A 19,034-nucleotide genomic window follows, 5' to 3' on the forward strand; every position below is an offset into this window, starting at 1 on the left:
ACAGGCCACTTCTCCGCCCCTGCTGGGAGGGCTTTTCCCCCCTCCGGTAGCAGCCCACCCCACCACCCACCGACAGATACCTTCGGATTTCCTCCTCCCTCCTTGGCCGCGTAGAGCATCTGGAGGGCCGATTCCGTCAAGGTCTTTGTCTGGTCCAGCAAGTTCATCTGCTGCTGGTGGCTCATCAACTTGGAGACCAGCCCAACGGCTGCAAGAACCAAGGGTTCAAAATAGCTGGAGAGCTGCGTCACCTGAGGAAGGGAAGACAACCAAGGGGTTGGGTAAGCTAGGTTTCCCTTTCCAAGATGGCCACAAGGATTCCCCCTCCCCAGCCCAGCTCTCTGTTTCCAAACAAGCTGTGTTATGGCTCAGGGCAGAGCGTTTCAACATCGGCAGCCTTAAGCATGCTGGCTGGGGAATTCTGGGAGTTGATGTCCACACATCTTAAGCCTGCCAAGGCTGAGGAACACTGCCTCAGGGCAATGGGAGAACCAGCCATCACTGCAGTTCAGAAGACCCCTTACCCCAAGTTCAGACATCCGCCACATCTTGGCCTCCTACCTTGTGTCCAAGCTGAGCAGCCTCACCTCGGGCTGCAGTTGCAATGGGATCAATGAGATGGCCAATTTCCTGGACTACAGAGGTCAGCTGTTCTTGCAAGGCCTGAGGTGCAAATTTTACTCAGTTATAAAAAGGGCTACCCTCTTTTCATCATCAACGATTACAAAGCTGTAAATTTACAGCCCCCCAAGATGGGAAGGCTGTCAGAGGCAAGATGCTGAGAGCTGCGCTATAAATGTTAAGCATTCAAGCTCTCGTTGTAAGGCAGGAGTGCTCTTAGAAAATGAAGCATGGTATAAATTTTATGTAGTCCTCTTTGTCCTTAAAAAAGCAGTAATGCTGGAAGTTACAAAGGAAGAAAAAAACCAAAGATTGGGTTATGTCAAAAACAACATCTGCAGACTTAAAAAACAAAGCCTCATTTGTGAAGACTCCTGCCCAGGTGTTTGGCTTCCTAGCTATAAAACGAAGAGCAAATGAGACTTAGCCCCAAGGATATGTCACCCCCCCAGCTGATATTATGCACATCCTTTTCCCTAACTTCATTTCTCCTCCTCCTTCCTCTCATGAAGGTCTTTTAAATAAACCAGATTCCTTGGACAGCTCACCAAAAGGTAAACTTAATAGCCTAATCCTGAAGAAACTTCCTTCTTCCATTTGCAAACCACCTTTGTTTCCCATATCTCAGATGGGCCAAGTCTGCTCATCCTAAACACAGTTAGCAGTGCATCATGGGAAACTCTTCCAGTCTGTTTATACAGGTAGTCCTTGCTTAACAACCACTATTGGGACTGGAATTTTGGTTGCTAAGCGAAAAGGTCATTAAGTGAATCCGACCCAATTTTATGACCTTTTTTGCAGCAGTCGTTCAGCGAATCACTGCATCATTAAGTGAACCACATGGTCTTTAAGCAAATCACATGGTTCTCCATTGATTTTTCTTGCCAGAAGCTGGCTGGGAAGGTTGAAAATGATGATCACGTGACCATGGGAATGCTGCAGCGGTCCTAAGTATGAGGATTGGTTGTAAGTTAGTTTTTTCAGCACCGTCCAAACCATCATGAAATGAAAGGTTGTTAAGCGAGGACTACCTGTACCACAATGCTGCCTCCTCCATTCGGTTGGTGGCTCTTCCAATTTGCATTTGAAGGGGAAACACAAGCACACATCAGGGGGGGAAAGGTTTTCCTGCAATGGCAAGACCCAGCTTCCCTTACCTCCACAGAAATGTCATCCCTCATGGCCAGGTTCTGACTAACGGCAGCGAGGGAGGCTTGTTCAATGTCTCTAATGCACTTGTTAATTCCATCGATGGCATGGTCGCACTCCCGCTGACCTGGAGCTTTGTCTCTGCAGAGAACAACGGAGCGGCAGCTAGTTAACTGGGCCCGCAGCGAAGGTTTCCGGCACGGGAAAGTTCCTCCTCAGGGTTCCACACTCTTGATTCCTCCCATTCCGCCCTATCCGGCTTTCTGCTTTGCGCTCCAAGCTCTCTCGACACCCGCTGGGCAGCCAGGTCTCTTCCGAGGCTTGGAGCGCGGGCTGACAGAGAATAATTCAAGAAAGGGAGGGAGGAAGCGCCACCTGATGGAAGTGATGAGGCTCTTGATGGACTCGGAGACGGTGTGCGAATGCCCAGCCAGGACGGACCAGGTGGAGGGGTCCTTGGGGTTGACTGCCAGCGAGCGAGCCGTTTTGATCAAGGAGGACGAGCTCTCCAGCATGGTCCGAGCGGAGGCCAGGATGGGCTCCTGTGCGCGAGAGCCCTGGAAAGAGATGGCCAGTGAGCCAGCTGGCCCGAGGGTGGCAAAGGCGGCTCCTCAGTGTCCCTCCCCCTCCTCCTCCAAGCGGGTGCTGTTGGGTCAACACTGTATTGATGGCTTGGGCGGGGCGGGGAATGCAGCAGGCCAGAAGCAACGCCCCCCCCATCACTGGGAAGGCCTCCTCTCACCTCTGCACTAATGTGAGCAGGGATGCTGACAAACTCCGGATTGGAGGCAAAGGCACTTAGGTTCTCCACAGCTTCGATGAGGGGGGCGGCGGCGGTCCGGCACTTGCTCCGATTGTCTTCCGAGAAGTCCCCATCCAAAGCCTAACGAGGAAACATAAATGTGGTTGGGAGCTCCGTTTGCAAAAATAAGGGTAAGAAAAACGGGGAAAGCAATTATAGCAGTGAAGCAACTACAGTCGGCTCAGGCAAGCGAGTTCAACTGAGAACACAAAACGTTCAGCAATATCGCTAAGTCCCCTATTTCAATGGGTCAGCTGGAGCTGGAAGGGGCGCTGGATGGAAGTCGGGTTCAAATTCTCTTGTTTTTGAAGTCCGCTGGACACATACAGGTAGTCCTCAGTTAATGACCATAATAGGGACCAGTAAATTCATCGTTAAGCAGTGCAGTTGTTAAGCGAGGCACCACGGGACCACACCCGATTTTGATTTTTTTGCGATGCTCATTAAGTGAATCATGTGGTTGTTAAGCAAATCCAGCTTCCCCCATTGACTTTGCTTGTTGGAAGCCAGCTGGGAAGGTTGCAAATGGTGATCACATGACCCTGGGATGCTGCATTCAAACGTCCCCATCTCTGTTCCTACTTTCCTAGACAAACACTCTAAAAACGAGCGCTGAATTCTGACCAAGGTCAGAAGATGGGGAAAGTAAGTCACCAGCTTTTGCTTGAAAAGGCAGTGAAAAACCAGACATTTTCTCTGGAAGGGCCAAATATGCAAGATCAAGATCGCTTCCTATCCCAGCCATCCTCAAGGAGATCTAACTCTACCAAGCAGAAAAATAAAAGCCTGCTAGAAAAATCATTAAACGAAATCAATGCTTCAACTTAAAAAAAAATTACAAGATCATTAATCTAATGAACAACATAATTTTGGCAGACCAGGAACAAAATCTGCGTGCATCCAAATATTTAGATATTAGAGGAAAGGAAGTTTCCTCAGGAGCATCTGCATAGACAGTTTCTCAGTGGGCAGATCTGGTTCCCTCCAGTGTTTCTTTTTCGTCTAAAACCACATTTTCTTTCTGGTTTTCATCTTTTTGTCAAGTACAAGCAGCGAACGATAGGCTCCATATGTTACTTTTATGAGGGCTGCAAAACCTTATTCGTTTCCTCTTGCTTTTCACTGAAATATCACCTGTATTTTCCTTCCTGTTAGTTAAACGCGTAGATTTGGCTTGTTTGAGATTTGTTTCTACCACAATGGGCTTATTTTAAATTGTTGCTGAAATCCAATTTGGGATTTTAGAATTTAGTCCTACCTGAACGGATGCTTCAATTTTACTCCAAACCCCACCCAGAGAGATGTTGGCACTAAATAATAACAAGCCGATTGCCGCAGAATGAAAAGGAGCGTACCCCAACAGGGTGCCTCAAATAAATATCTGGATAAAGGCAGAAAATTAAAAAAAAAACCTGTTATCTCCAAAAGGACTCCTCTCTGCCTTTTTCCAGCACCACCCACTTTTCACGCCTGGCCTTTCACTTTTCACAGCTTCCCCCAAACGAGCTTTCATTTCCTGTAAATCGAGAACAGGAAGCCTCTCACTGGGAAGAGAGACAATCGCCAGAAACAGTCCCCTTAATGGCCCTCGGCTTCCTGAGAGGCTCGGAGGGACCGTTCCCTATGCGCCCTCTGCCGCGCCACCCTTCCTCACGGGAGTGGAAACAGCTTTCTGGAAAAAGAAAACGAGCCTTTCTTTCCTTAAAGCCCCACAGATGAACCATCTATGTTTAATCTCTGCTGGGCGGCTCAGGGGCGGCGAGGCTCTCGCACCTTGATGGTCTTCACCAGGTTTGCCGTGCTGTTGGCCACCTCCTTGGCCGACTGGACAAAGTGCCTCTTGGCGACAGGGTTGGCCGTTTTGGACGAAGCGATGCGGCAGGCGTTGCACAGGGCAGAGGTGTGCTTGGCTACTATGGTGGCCGCCGATAAGACCTGAAAGAGACATGCGGGACTCAGGGCAGGGCCTGGGCTTTGTGCACCGGACATCCAGGGCGTGACCCCTGGAGGAGCGTCCGTCTTCTTCAAAGACCTGGTGGCAGGAACTGTCTTTCTCGCCGAGCCGCTGCAGGGCCGCCGTCGGTCAGAGAAGACAACAGCAGGAGACCGAGGCTGCCATCCTGCTAAAAATCAACCCTCACCCCACCCCGGGCACTATAGGGAAACAGGGAATTCCCTCTGCTGGCCCCAGGGAGCAAGCAGGGAGGGGAGCGATGCAGAAGAGCACTGACGATCGGTGGCCCAGGGGAGACCCCAGTTTGGCCATGCTCCCAGGCCCGCCCACCCATCCCAGCCTGGCGCCTCCAGTCAAGGCTTCCTCGGACAGGAAAGGCCTTTCCAGAATTCAGGTCCCGACCGGGGTGGAGAAGCTTCTTCAAAGCTGCCTCTCAGGCTTCTGCTGAACAAACCCATCTTTTCCTTTCAAACCATCTTAGGAGTATTAACTGCCTCTTCTGGGGGGGCGGGGGTTGCTGACTAACAGCCCATCGCAACGGCCGCTCTGTGTGCATCGCCCAACCACCTGTTCTCAAAACTGAATCGCAGACCTCTCTCCTGGCAGGGAAGGGCGGTGAAGAGGATGCAAAAGCGTCTCTGTCAGGGCTGAGCAGCAGAGGCTGCTTGGGGAAGCCGTGCCGGAGGGCCACGCTTTCAGTGCTGCCCGTGCGCAAGAGGCGAGCCTAAGAGAGTGGCCCAGAATCCCCTGCGGGAGATGCTGGGACTCCCTTGGGCCGCCATCCGGCCCAGACCCGCAGCAACCAGGGCCCCGGGGGGTGGGGAGCATTACCTGGGAGGGGCTGCTGGCTGGATCCACCAAGTTCTGGCACGCCATTTGGATGGCCTGGTTGGCCCGGGCAAACTGGATCGGATCCACAAGGCCCTGCTGGCCAGCCTGGCTGTTGGGATCGGAGATGCCCACGAGGTAGGCAGCCTGGGCAGCAAGCAAACAGAGGGGCTTCAGCAAAGAGTGCGAAACGTGCAGTTCAGCCAAGCCCCTTTCGGGGAAAGACGCCAAACGGAAGCAGAAGGGAGTTCCTTGTAGTTCAGCCGAGTTTTAGAGACCAAGCGGATTTCCAGTTCCAGCCAAAGGCCAGGGAAATGCAAAGTGTGACTTAAACCCCGTTTACAAAGCTGGCCTTATGCCGGTTCCCACATATTTAATTACTCTTTGGGGGGTGGCTTTAAGGCCCCACCTGAGTCATCTTCAAGCAGGCTGGCGTTTGCGGGGCCAACTAAGTGCTTGGCAACTTGGACTGACCGTCCTCGCTTAATGACCATTCATTTAACGATGGTCCAAAGTTACAACAGCCTCGGAAAAAGTGCATTCAGACTTATGACCATCGCAAACCATTGCACGGTCACGTGATTGCAATTTGGGCACTCGGCAGACGGCTTGCTTTTACAACCAACCACTTGCAGCCTCCTGAGGTCACGTGATTGCAATTTGCTACTTTTCCCGGTTTCTGGCAAAAAACACCCACAGGGAAGCTGGATTTGCTTGACAGCCCATGATTTGCTTAATGACCATAGTAAAAATGGTTGCAAAATTGGGTCTGGTCTCACTGAATGACCATACCACTTAACAACCAATTTCCTGGTCCCTATCATGGTCGTTAAGTGAGGACCACCTGTGTTTATAAAGGCACAGAGTAACCAGGCTAACATAGAAGCTGCAGGGTTCCCAAAACACCACCCGCAGCAATATCCCGCTCAACCTGAGGCTCTGCAAAACGCACTCAAAAGGCCGGAAGAGGACCAGGAGGTCCAAGCAAGTCAGACGCTTGGGCTTAATGCCAGCTGAGACCCACCTGAGCTGCCGCTTCGGTGAGACCGCAGAGCGCCTTGGAAGCCACGCCCACGCATTCCCCAAAGACAGGAAGGTCGCCGGTCTTGGCATTCTGGGAGATGCCAGCCATTGCCTCCCCAAGCACCTTTGGAAAAAGAGCCAGCTTGAGAAAACTATCCCCCAGAAGTCGGTCAGACGTTGCTACCCTTCCTAGCGGCCTCATTCGTGTTCACTTCCAGTGAACCAGCTCTTAAGTTTTAGCATCACAAGAGGAGTTCCCCCGTCTTTGTCTGTCACTGCTGAAGCCGCTTCTCTGCCAGTCTGACTCTCAGCGGCTGCAGTTTGGGGAAGGGAACGTGTTTCGATCTTGGGTCTGGCTGAGGCTGGATTGGACTCCTCCCTGGTCTTCTTTCTCAGTCCCGTAACCAATGTGCACATACGCTTTGACAGTGGCTGCGTTCACACAACATGCTTCACCTGGCTGCTGAGTGACCCGGTTTTCCGACGTTACCCAATTCGCCGAATCCTGTGCTGTCCCACAGCACGGGCTCTGCACATCAGGCTAAATTACAAAACGCACCGGCAAGCGAAGGTTCACACTAATCCAGTGCTGGTGTTGTGTAACGTCTAGACCAGTGTTTCTGAACTTGGCCCCTTTAAGATGGGTGGACTTCAACTCCCAGAATTCCCCAGCCAGCCTTGCTGGCTAGGGAATTCTGGGAGTTGAAGTCCACCCATCTTAAAGGGGCCAAGTTCAGAAACATTGGTCTAGGTCTTTGTCTAAATGGAATAAGTGTGTGTGTGGTATGAACACAGCCAATAGAAAGAGTATCCAACCAAACTTCTTCCTTGAGGATCACGCTGGAAGATGCCACGGAGATCACCGAGTTCAAGGCAGGACAGGGCATCTGGGACTGGCAGTCATCCAGGATTTGCGTAAATATGGGTTGCTTTTGTCACGACTGCTTTTAAATGTGTTTGCAAGCTGCCCAGAGCCATTCTGTGAGCTGGGCAGCCATACAAATTGAAGAAATAAGCGAATACAGGTAGAGATACCTGCCCTCTGCAAAGGCAAGTCCACCCCACCAGCGCCACCCTGGTCACGGTCTTATCATCCAAAGTTTCCTGGGCTCCTTCCTAAATCTCCACTCCTTGGATCTGGCTTCCTCCTTATCACCATCTCTCTCCCCAGGCTGGCCCTAACGACCTTTTCCAGAGAGGACTCCCAGGCCCCTTCTAAAGAGGGCGGCCCTGCCTTTCCCCACCCTGGAAACAGCTGCGTCTCCCGCCCTCGAGTTTTCCTCGTCTCCCGCCACAGCTCTGCTGCCCACTGCAGAATGCCCGTGCAGATGGATTTCGCATGAACTGCCACCCGGGGAGAGTCGGGAAGGGCTACCTTGGAGCTCTCCATGACGCCTTCGATGCAGTCGAAATAAGACAGGTCGCTCACGGGCTCGCTGGGATTCTCCAGCATCTCCTTCACGGTCTGAAAGGAGACGCAGCACCGCCCCAAGTCAGCCGAGCCAGAAAGATGCTGGGCCCGCCAGCCTTCCTGGATCAGGGCCGGGCAGCAAATCCCCCTCCCCAGACTCTGCCCAGCTTCCCTTGCTGCCAAGCTAGGACGAGTTTTCAGAGATCTGATGGGGGGCTTTACTGCAAACCAGAATGAAGCCACACTTGAACTGTGGCTTGCCTTCGGTCAACACAAGAGTGCAGCTCCCCTCTTACGCCCATGGTGGGCCGAGCCCACGATTCCTCCTGCCTCTCCCACCTTCCAACCGACCCCTTGCCCTGCGCTTCACGGCCTTGAAGCCAAGGGGTTGTTGACCTGACTGACACCTCTGCCCTGGGAGACACTGGCTCTCATCTGGGGGCCTCATCTGTGCACGCAACCCCTTAGGTCCTGCTGGGTTACAACTCCCACGTGCACTGGGATTATGGGTGCTGTAATCTGACATATTTTGAGAAGTGCAGGATGAAGAAGGCTGCACTACAGTCTTTCAGTGTAGAATGTGGAATTCTCCACCACTTTTTGGGGTGAACCCACAAGGAATCTATGACTTTAAAAGTTTTTATTGTGGGTACTCACACACTCCCTCACATACTGCTGTGTTGTGTGTGTGTGTTTACTTTGGAGATTCATTTAAGGTTTTTTCAGTCATCAAATCGTAATTGTTCTCGGTTTCTGTTCTTCCATCTGCTTTTGCAAAATGTTTTTCAGAAAAGCTGCACCCTCTACTCAGCATCCCCTCCATTTCTAAGGCCTTCCTCCACCTGCAAGAAAAATTCCTTTCCAGGGGAAGCCAGGAGCTACAGCCACGGCGTTTCCACTCTCGGATCCCACCCAGTTGCCAGGAAGGGTATCGTCGCGGGCCAAGGACCCACCTCCAGTTCCCGGAGGGCATTGTCACACTCCTTCTGGCCAGGAGCTTGTTGAGTGCACAGGGTGATGAGCTGGTTGATGCTCTCCGTGACTGCCCTGGGTGCAAAGCAAGAGGAGATGCCGAAGACCCCCCAGCATGACCCTGCAGCCCCCGCCATCCCAGAGGCCCCCTCCTGCCTGCTCTTCACACCTGCGGTGCCCACCGGTTTACCCTTCCCTTCCTCCCACCTTCCTCCCAGGAGCAAAGGTCCTCCCTCCTCTACCTTCCTCCCCTGAAGAGCCCTGCGAGGGAGGCTGGGCTACGAACAGAATGGACTCCAAGCCACCCGGGACTTTCCATGGCTGACAAAGGACTAGGAAGGGGGTCATCAAGAAAACCACATAGTCGTGTTGCTGGTGGTCCTCTGCAGTCCAACGCTCTCCCCACTTCCTCATTCTCCTCTTCCAATCGGCTCAAAAGAAGCCAGCCAAGAGATGAAGCGCCCTTGCGGGGGGCGGGGGGGCAGGCAGTTGCAAACTCTCTGCCCTGATATTCAAGCACTCAACCCCGGGCCAAGCACAGCTCTCACCTGGCAGCCGCCGCTAGGAGATTCTTGGCGTTGGGAGCCCCAGGGTCCACCGAAAGAGACTTGGCCGCCAGAAGCAGCTTGCTGGAAGCCATGGAGATGTTCTTGAGGTTCCCGATGACCTGGATCTGGTCCTCTTTCGTCTGCGAGGCAGAGAGGAGATTACTGCTTGGGCAGAGAGCCGAGGCCCCCAGCCTCTATTTCTGGCTCCAGCAGCATCAGAGAGGACACTGCCGGCTGGGCTAGGGCAGTGTAGAAAGAGACCCAGGTCACCACTGTGCGCGAAGACCCCCGGCTGAGCAGGCTGATGCTCCAACAATCAGGCCTTCATGGGGAAATGCAGCACAGAGCGCAGAGCCTTCCAGCCTTCTGTGGAGCGCCATCTCTGCCTGGCACAAAAAGCCCGCAGTCGCTCAGCCACAGCTGGTCCAGTGGCTCGCCCTGCCCGGGAAATCCATCCTGCGCTTAGAGGATGGGTTAATTAATCTGCATGCCTTGGCTGCAAGAACTATGCCCGGGACGATGCTGAGGGCAAACGAAATTGGTGGGTATTTAGTGGTTACGCTGGCAAGCCTGCGGGTTGAGGGCAGAATGGGGAGATGCAGGGACTCTCACAGAGCCCTGGGGTCTGGCATGTGGCCCTGGACCCTGAGCTGGAGTTCCCACTCGGCTACCTCTCTGCGGGCCAGCTGAACACATCCTCAGCCACAGCGGGAGGCTGTGAAGCTCGGCGCTCAGTCACCCAGGAACGGTGATGTTCTCACGACAACAGGAATCCAGAGCAAGAAAGAGGGTCCCTCTCCACTGATGCCCCCTCAGGAAGAAGGTGGGCGGGAGGGCATATGGAACCACTTCTAAGTGTGTGACGATGCCTGCTTCCTGCTATGGTTTTAGAAGGGCAAGACCTGGGCAATTTGGCAGGGGAACAGGCAACGGCCGGAAGTCCCTCAAGACCTGGTTAGGTCACCAGGCTGGGGAGGTCCCGGGGAACCAGAGACATTCTTAGATGGCTCCGCTATTGTGGCAGATATATCCACTCTCTCCGTGCCTTGTGGTTTGTATATTTTAAATTTTTAACAATATTTTAATTTATAATAATGATTTTTTATATTTTTATAATGATTGTTTTTTATATATTTGCTGTTTAATTCGTCATTTTCTGTGAGATGGACAGCCATATAAATTTGATCAATTGATCAATCAATCAATCAATGGCACCCCCCAGGGAATACTGACTTAATTCTTCCTTCCATGTCTTTCTAATCTGCCCAGTGCCTCAGCACTTGGCTGCTGGATAAACAGGATTAGGCCTGATTAGGACTTGGAAAGGAGACCACTAGGAAACCCCACCACTGTACATTAGACTCGGAAGTCAGAAGAACATCCTGGAAAAAGCAATGGCAAATGGCTGCCACGTTGTGCCTTAGCAAGCTGCATGGATGCGGTCCCTAGAAAGAGAGCATGGCTGGGGGGCCTCTGAATCTTTACTCTTCCCAAGAACTGAAGTGCCCAGAGCATGCATTTCCAGTATCACATCTAGAAGGACAAGCCAAGAGTAGCTCGGCAGGACCGCGCTGCCCTCGGTCGTCCTGCCAAGTGGGGGAAAAGGGAGCTACCTGAGCCTGGCCGGCCATTTCGATCCCTGCGTCGAGAAACTCGTCGAAGTCCTCGCTGAACTTTCCCGAAGCAGCCGCCAGCTCCCCACTCTGGCCCCGCGTGGAGTGCACCACCTCCCCAGCTGACTGGTTCAGGTCCGCCGCCGCCTGGTTGAGCTCGCTCTGTGCTTCTTGGAATGACCTGGAGCTGGGGGGCAGCTGCAAGGGGGGAGGGTGGGATTGTGAACCCGTAGCTGTGTCCAGGCAGGTCACGAAGCAAGAAGGGTCCTGCCCCCATGCGCCTGCCCTCAACGCCGCCACGAACAAGGGGCAGGCAGAAAACACACGCGGTAATAAACGGGGAAAGGATCTGCAGTTTCTCCTTCGGTTCGCATACACTCAGGCTGAGTTACCGGACGATACAAGGGCCAGGAGCCCACCCGCCACGCTTCACTCCTGCAAAGTTTTGAAAGACCTGGCCCACCCATGCAAAGGACTTGAGGAGACGCTGCCATGCGCACTGACCATGCTCGGCAAAGCGTTCTGCAAAGAAGGGTGCAGACTTGCCAGACACAGCAAGGTCGGCGTCTTTGAAAACAGGAGCAACGTGGGAAGCAGCTCACCGATTCCACCAGCAGCTTCTTGCTGGATTCGCCAATGCTCTTCAGGGCCACGTCCACGTCCTTCTGGCCAGGAAGGCAGTTGACGCAGTTGTTCAGGGAATGGGACACCGCTTTGGCCACCTTTCCGAGACACACAGCAAGGCAAGGGACATCAAAAGGTTGCAGACCACGCACCCCCTCCTCCCTGAGACTCTGAGAGTTGCCCACGCGGGAGCAGACCACAGAAGCAGGAGCCTTTGCTGGTCAGACCCCGAGGCCGCTGGGCAACCGCAAGGACCCAGGCTCCCCGAAGGCCGAGGACAACCAGGGAGCAGAGCAGCGAGCCAGGAAGGGGGGGTGAACCTGGTTACCGGGGCTACAATGTGGTTTCAGATGGAAGGAGGTTATAGGGATTCAGGTGGGGGGACCAACGAAGTCAGGAGGGCGGCCACAGCACACATAAATATGGGTGGAGCTTTGGCGACCCCACTGTGGCTGCAACCTTGATCCTTTTGACCACGACCTGCAGACACTCCTGGATTCAGGGAAAACTGCAGGCGACGGGGGCAGACCGAGGGGGCACGGTTCTGAGCCGCAGCCAGACCATCCGAGGGGCCAGAGCCACACCACTCCATTCACCTGGAGTGGTTCTGAAGCAGACGGCAGTCGGGGAAGAGCAACCAGAAACCACATCCTGCTCTAGGGGACCCTGCCCGGTGGTCCAGCTGTCCTACCACCCACCTGGGCCAGCCTCTGCTGGCTCTCGGCATCTCCTGGAGCCACAAGGGCCTGTTTGGCCTCCTGGATGAGCAGGGCTGAGCCTTCCATCACATCCCAGGCGGAGTCCAGCATCGCGTGGGCCCCAGCTGGGTCGCCAGTGGATGCGGCCACGCCTCGTGCTGCTTGGGCCAACGTTTTCAGTGCCTGGGCTGTTTCCCGGGCAGCCACCCCTGGGGGAAGAAGGCACAGGAGTGTGGTGAACAGCACCTAGGCCAGCCCTGCCTGTCACAAGGAGAGGATCAGGCTCGTTGCCTCTGGCCAAGGTCCAGTCGAGCCCAGCATCTGCATTCTCCCAGTGGCCAGTGGGGCGTCCCTGGGTGCTCACCAGCAGGGGACGCAGCCATTCTCTTCTGCCCAGAGATCTGAGGGGAGGCTGCCCTGGACCCAAAATCATGAGAAGGGCAGCGAGAGGGCAACACTTCTTTGGCACTGCCCCCACCTACAGAACATCCCTCCCCCACCCCAAAGTGTGATGGCAACAATGCTGGCATTGTTCAGAATGCCCTTGAGAAGTTTTGCAGGGCATTCACAGGTAGGGAGTTCTGTGGCTCTTTTTACTGTACAGAACTTCCTGTCTTTTCTTGAATTGCACTGTGCTGGTTTTATTTACAATTGTAAACTTGCCAAGAGTCAGCTGAAGTTGGGTGGCATATAAAATAAATGAACAGGCCATGAATAAACAGAGCCAGAGAGAATGTGCAGCCTCAGATCAAGAACCCCTGATGGGTTTCCTGCCCTCAGTGAATTTGCTCAATCTCTTTTAAAGCTGTCACCACATCTTGTGGGACTGAGTTCCACTGGTTAAGGACACGCTGTCAGACAGCACTTCCCAACTCTGGGTTTCCATCTGCGCTCCCACGAATCACATCTCAGGCCCACTGGCTCATCTCCGAGCCAAGCCTTCTGACCTGCTGCCTGATTCCCAGATCACCCCTGAAATTCTTGGGGTAGCCAAGGACACACGCGGAGTTCTTCCACAAAACTGGAGCACTTCTAGGAAGTGCACCGGCAAGCAGGTGTTTCCCAGCTGGTCGCCTCATCTGGCTGCATGTCCAGAATGGAGGGCTCATTTCATTCCCTGTCTTAGAAAAAGCTCCTGTACGCTAATGAAAGCCTTGGCACTTTGTAATAGCTCACTGGGCAGCCAAAGTCGCTTCTCATGTGCCATCTGAAAAGGGAGCGCCATCCTAATCCAATTACTGTAGCTTTAAAGCAAACGCAAAAAGACCCACGCAGCCCTCACCCTGGCTCCAGAGGGAGAGCAGGTCTAACAAGCTTTATCAGCTGGACTTCGAAATCTCCCACCGACAAGCCAGCAACGATGGAACAAAGCTGACACAAAAGCATTTTAATGGATACGTGAATATTCGGCCAACTGGCCAGGAATCCCCAAAGGGCGCTGCAGCCTTGCCTGGGCTGAAGAGGCTGTTCTGGTGAATCATTTGTTTCTGGCTAAAAGAAGGCAACGGATTCAGCAGTGGGGGAATCGCTTTATTAAAATGTATGGTCCAGAGGAAATTGGGTCCCGGCATATCACACCCGAGTCTCCAGATCTGCTTTATGTGCATCCACATTTATTAAAAGTCTGGTCCCAGCTGTGTGCAAGGAACGGTTGGGATCAGGCTGTTTGCTGTATTTTTATTGCAAGAGATCCTGGGGCGATCCAGACCTCTGCAAGCTTAGTTTGGATCCTTTAACCTCTGCCAACAGCAGGGGGTCAGCAGAACATTGTTTTCCTGCAGATTGCTGAGTCTGTATCCCCCCATATTCCTGTTTAGCAAGCACATGGAGTGCCTTTACACAGGTAGTCCTCGACTTATGACCACAGTTGGGACTGGAACTTCTGTTGCTAAGCAAGGCAGTTGTTAAGTGGATCACACCCAATTTTACGACCATTTTGCCGCAGTCGTTAAGCGAATCACAGCAGTTGTTAAGCAAATCTGGCTTCACCCATTGACTTTGCTTGTGGGAAGCCAGCTGGGAAGGTTGCAAATGGCGATCACATGACCTTGGAACGCTGCAACCATCAAAAATGCGAGCTGGTTGCCAAGCACCCAGATTTGATCATGTGACCACAGGGACGCTGCGACAGTTGTAAGTGCAAGGACCAGCCGCAAGTCACTTTTTCAGCACTGTTGTAACTTTGAGCCGTTGCGAAACGAATGGTCATTAAATCGAGGACTACCTGTATTCATATCTAGGAATCGTTTGCAACACTTCTATGAATTATTATCAACAATAATACTCTGTTTGTGTTTGTAAGCCTTTGGTTGGTTGCACAGGGCCAAAGTGCAAGGCGACTGGGAGAGACAGTGACCACCCCTTGGCTGCCATGGCAAAGAACATCTGTACCTGTATAATCTTCGTTGCCTTGGGCTGCGCATGTCAACAGCTGGGCCATGGAGGAACCGACAGCTTTGGAGGTGCTTCCCAAGTCCTGTGCACATTTTTCAAGCTGAGGGAGAAAAACGACACGGTTGTGAACCTTCCCAACTATCTGCCCACACATGGCAAGGGCCCACTGCTGGCACTCTCGAGACTGGCACGGAATTCTTTCCCACGAGAGGGGTATTGGTGGGGGTGGCACCTCTAATATTTCAACCCCCCCCCCAGAAAAGAGTGCCTTCTCCATGCATCTCGCTTTCTAATCACATCTTTTATTAATTCATCATCAGCAGGACTTAACCATTAAAATGCAACCTCTTGCTTAACGCTCAGGCAAAGTTAATGCAAGTTCTTTGTATCTTTCCTCTGAGTTAAATTTCGTTGTCTGAATGGGGCTGATTTCCCAGAAGTTATTCCATCCTGGTTTACTCTCTCTTAAAACAAAACTTGGAAACCTCTTGGTTAAAGTGGCTATAAATTGTTTGAACGCTGGAAAAAGCTTAGTACACCCATGCAACTGATATGACCACACTTTGGGCCTTTATGTTGCCAGATGCCTTCAAAAGGAACCACCACCCTTGTGAACTGTCCAAAGGAAAGGAATTAAAAATACATTTAAACGCAAAAAACACATTTTAGTTTGCATAGTTAAAGCAATGGTGTTCCCTGTAGTAACATATGGCTGCGAGAGCTGGACCATAAGGAAGGCTGAGAGAAGGAAGATGGATGCTTTTGAACTGTGGTGCTGGAGGAAAATTCTGAGAGTGCCTTGGACTGCAAGAAGATCAAACCAGTCCATACTCCAGGAAATAAAGCCAGACTGTTCACTTGAGGGAATGATATTAAAGGCAAAACTGAAATACTTTGGCCACATAATGAGAAGACAGGACACCCTGGAGAAGATGCTGATGCTAGGGAGAGTGGAAGGCAAAAGGAAGAGGGGCCGACCAAGGGCAAGATGGATGGATGATATTCTAGAGGTGACGGACTCGTCCCTGGGGGAGCTGGGGGTGTTGACGACCGACAGGAAGCTCTGGCGTGGGCTGATCCATGAAGTCACGAAGAGTCGGAAGCGACTAAACGAATAAACAACAACTGGCTCTTTTGAATCATACTAATGCTAATGCTAATACGAATACTAATAATACTTAAATTAAAAAAACTGGATCCAAAATGACGGCTGAGGATTCACACCAGGCAATATAAACCTCGCACAATATTCCCTGTTTACCGTTTCTCCCGGAAGAGGCTTCAGCTGCCCGTCAAGCGCTGCCATCTTCGCATCCTGCAACTCATTCTTGAGCGTCTGGACGGTGTTCAAGGCAGAGTCGATCTCCATGGGGCCACAGGCTTCATGTGCCTAAACAGAAGGCGGACAAACAATCAAATCCTCACAACCCTCTCACCACAACCAGAAAGCAAAACCACAAGGCTGTTGGCGAAGGAGTTTGCGGCATGTGCCACCCAGCAAGACTCATCAGCTGCCCTCCTTGGGGAACCAGCTTCCGCCTACCTTCTGCGAGGCTGTCCGCAGCTCGGCAAGGCTGGTGGCCAGATTCTTGGCACACTGGCTCAACTGCATGGCCGCAGCCTGGTCAGTCACGGTCGGGACAGCTGCTTTGGCTGAAGCCACCATTTTGTTCCCGGGCTGTTTAAAGACAGACAAACAACCGATTCGGCCCTTCCGTCCTGCCAAGCGAGCGCGTGGAACACGGGCATAAAATATTACAGGCCCCATTTTAGTGGAGAAAGCCCGCTTCTGATGGGAGAGAAAAGGGAAACACCGCTCATAAAACGGTCTACCCGTCAGAGGAAGGCTTCCACTGAATATTTGCTCCAAGAAAAGATTGGCTGCTCAAACAACCGAGAAACTTTTTCTGACTCATTTGTATGTTTTAAAAAACTCATGAGGGGAAGCTGAAGACCATGGCTGCATGGAGCCATTCTTCTCCCCTAATTTCCCCAAATCTTCAGGGGTTATCCTGGGGCTATGGAGCAAAATGGAAAGGAACAGCGACCACAATCCTTCTCAGCTAGGGTCCCCTCCCCACCCCCACGCCCTCCCACCAGCTCACATACCTGAAGGAAATTTTGGCTGGAGTTGATCAAGGCGAGTTGGGCGCCCAGGTCCTCCGCCTGTGCTTGGCTCCCCCGCACGCCTTGAACAAGCTGCGGGATGTGATCGGCCACGTTCTACCAGGGGGAGAAAGAAGAAAGGCATGCCTGGCTCTCCAACCAGACAGCTCAAGGCCAAGGCTTTGCCCAACCGGACAGTCGTCCCCATCACTGAGTGGACAGTGGTGCAGAGTTGGCACAACATGGCGGGAGTGACTTGATGAGCTAGAAACTGGGACTGTTTGGGGTTACATCTAGCCAGGGCAGGGTTGAGCGGCTGGTCATTTAACTCTGGTTTGGAGGCCGCAGAACACGCTTCGCCTCCGCCCCTCCGAGACCCAGTCAAACAGGCTGTGTGAACAGGCCCTCAGAGTGCCGAAAGGAAAGCGGCTCACCCAGAATGGATCTCCGGGATAAGAACAGCTTCCAACCCTTTTGGAATTGAGGAAGGCCATGAAGTCCTCCTGTTCCAGGAGGCCTCTCCGCCTGCAGCTGGGATCGTTTTCTCAGGACCCATGCAGGTCCGTCTTGCTGTTAAGGACCGCGGACTGCATTACGGACTGGGAAGGCTCCTCTTCACTCTTTTACCTTCTCCCCAGTCTGAGCAACCTTACCTTGCAGCTCTGGACCAGCTGCTGGTGGGCTGCCGCGTTCTTGTTTGAAATGGCAGCGTTCTGCGAGGCTGCAATTGTTTGTGTTGCAGCTGCTGCTGCCTGTTTAGCTGCCACCTGGAAGAAGAAGGATCTGGAAGAGTCTTGGGGAGGCAGGAGAGAAGGGAGGGATCAGGCCAGTGGATGAGAAGTGGTGGGATGGGGATTTTCTCCTACTGTTTTCCAAAAGCCTCCATTCACTAAGCTGCCTTCCCCAACCAGGTGCCCTCCAGATGTGCTGAGGCCGCAGCTCCCTCGGGCTCTGCTGGCTGGGAGTGCTAGGGATGGCAATCCCAGCACAGCTGGAGGGAGGCAGACAAAGAGAGGAGAGGTTATCGACAGGGCCTCTTCTGCTGTACCTGCTCAGGAGTTTCTTTCCAACCTAACGAGAACCCAAGGAGACAGCCTGGCACGTGCCCAAGGAGCTTCAAGAGAATTTGGATTCACCCACAAACACGGAGATCCTAGCTCTCCTGGAGGGAAACGCTAGTTTGGAAGGCTTTGGAAGAACTGCCAAGAAGGCAAAGCTGGCACAATAGGCTCGGTTCTGAAACCCTGAAAAGCGAGCAAGTTTGCTTTCTCTTCATGAACACCATAAAGATGTCCACCATCATTCTGGACATTTGCTCTCACACAAGCCTACTCATCTGCTTGCAATTTTCAGGCTGGTGAGGCTGCACCCTCTGTTGTGCAGCAACAGCATCCCTGCAGGGTGCTGAAAAAGTCCCAGGGCTGGGCTGGGCTGGGCTGGGCTGGCCTGGCCAGACCTGCGTTCTCTTCCCTGGCCACACATTGGCACAGATCCGGTGGAAGGGAGGGGAAAGTGGCCGCCTGAAAAGTCTGGCCTATTTCAGGAAAGACCAATCAGCCAAGGGGGAAGAGGAGGCCTGCAGGCCGGTCTCACCTCCAGTCTGTTCACAATCTTCTTCTTAATGGCGTTCTGCGCAGCTGCATTGGTGGCGACCCGGAGCCCTTCGGCCGCTTCCCGCAGCCTCTGCTGCTGATCTTCGTTGTCTGGGTTTGCAGCAGCTCCCTGGCAGGACACAAATTGCAAAAGTAGAAGATGGAGGGGGTCTGGCCCGCCTGACCCTCCCCGTTAAGGAGCAGCTGCATTTGCCCGGGGACTGACTTCATCCTGTCCCCCCCGTCCCCCGAAAGAGTAACCGCTGGCAGCGAGCCTTCCTCTGACAGTCACATACAGTGTCTGTGTTTCACTCAGCGGTAGGCAGCGCATGACAACTCACTTCTGTAATCCAGACAAATGACCTACAGATGGACTTCCATGGTCTCCTGGTGGGATTTGGGGTTTTGTGGTACCTTTGCAGCTTCCACCATCCGGGCTGTGGAATCAGCAAGAAGTTTGGCAGCTGCCAGAAGCTTCTTAGAGTTTTCCATGTCGATTTCTGCCTCGGCATCTGACCGCATGGCGTTCACAAGATCTGAAGTTGCTTGCGCTAACACCCTGGCCTGCCGTACCATTTCACCTGCAACAGTATTGAGTTAAAGTTTTGATTTTTTATCCTCTTGGGTCCATTTCTCACATTCTCCTGGGCTCTAAAACTGATGACCTGCAAGCTTTGTCAAGTGTTTCCACCGGTTGGT

The 19,034-nt window shown here is 52.9% G+C and overlaps 1 protein-coding gene across 2 annotated transcripts in view; it reads right to left on the reverse strand.

The window, feature by feature from the left end:
• Positions 1 to 19,034, reverse strand: part of TLN2 (talin 2) — a 56,835-nt gene that overhangs the window by 19,454 nt on the left and 18,347 nt on the right. For both annotated transcript variants that reach the window (XM_063313888.1, XM_063313887.1), the window contains exons 19-39: positions 18,750 to 18,916; positions 18,337 to 18,465; positions 17,397 to 17,510; positions 16,747 to 16,860; positions 16,181 to 16,315; positions 15,899 to 16,027; positions 14,635 to 14,737; positions 12,244 to 12,452; positions 11,524 to 11,643; positions 10,922 to 11,119; positions 9,309 to 9,448; positions 8,742 to 8,835; positions 7,753 to 7,842; positions 6,379 to 6,501; positions 5,358 to 5,501; positions 4,346 to 4,507; positions 2,513 to 2,653; positions 2,146 to 2,327; positions 1,779 to 1,911; positions 562 to 663; positions 81 to 251 (exon numbers count right to left, since the gene is read on the reverse strand). In XM_063313888.1, the coding sequence (XP_063169958.1) occupies positions 81 to 251; positions 562 to 663; positions 1,779 to 1,911; positions 2,146 to 2,327; positions 2,513 to 2,653; positions 4,346 to 4,507; positions 5,358 to 5,501; positions 6,379 to 6,501; positions 7,753 to 7,842; positions 8,742 to 8,835; positions 9,309 to 9,448; positions 10,922 to 11,119; positions 11,524 to 11,643; positions 12,244 to 12,452; positions 14,635 to 14,737; positions 15,899 to 16,027; positions 16,181 to 16,315; positions 16,747 to 16,860; positions 17,397 to 17,510; positions 18,337 to 18,465; positions 18,750 to 18,916 (2,900 nt within the window). The remainder of the gene's footprint in view (positions 1 to 80; positions 252 to 561; positions 664 to 1,778; positions 1,912 to 2,145; positions 2,328 to 2,512; positions 2,654 to 4,345; positions 4,508 to 5,357; positions 5,502 to 6,378; positions 6,502 to 7,752; positions 7,843 to 8,741; positions 8,836 to 9,308; positions 9,449 to 10,921; positions 11,120 to 11,523; positions 11,644 to 12,243; positions 12,453 to 14,634; positions 14,738 to 15,898; positions 16,028 to 16,180; positions 16,316 to 16,746; positions 16,861 to 17,396; positions 17,511 to 18,336; positions 18,466 to 18,749; positions 18,917 to 19,034) is intronic.

Source organism: Candoia aspera, chromosome 13, assembly GCF_035149785.1.
Source record: "Candoia aspera isolate rCanAsp1 chromosome 13, rCanAsp1.hap2, whole genome shotgun sequence".
NCBI classification, from domain to species: Eukaryota; Metazoa; Chordata; class Lepidosauria; order Squamata; family Boidae; genus Candoia; species Candoia aspera.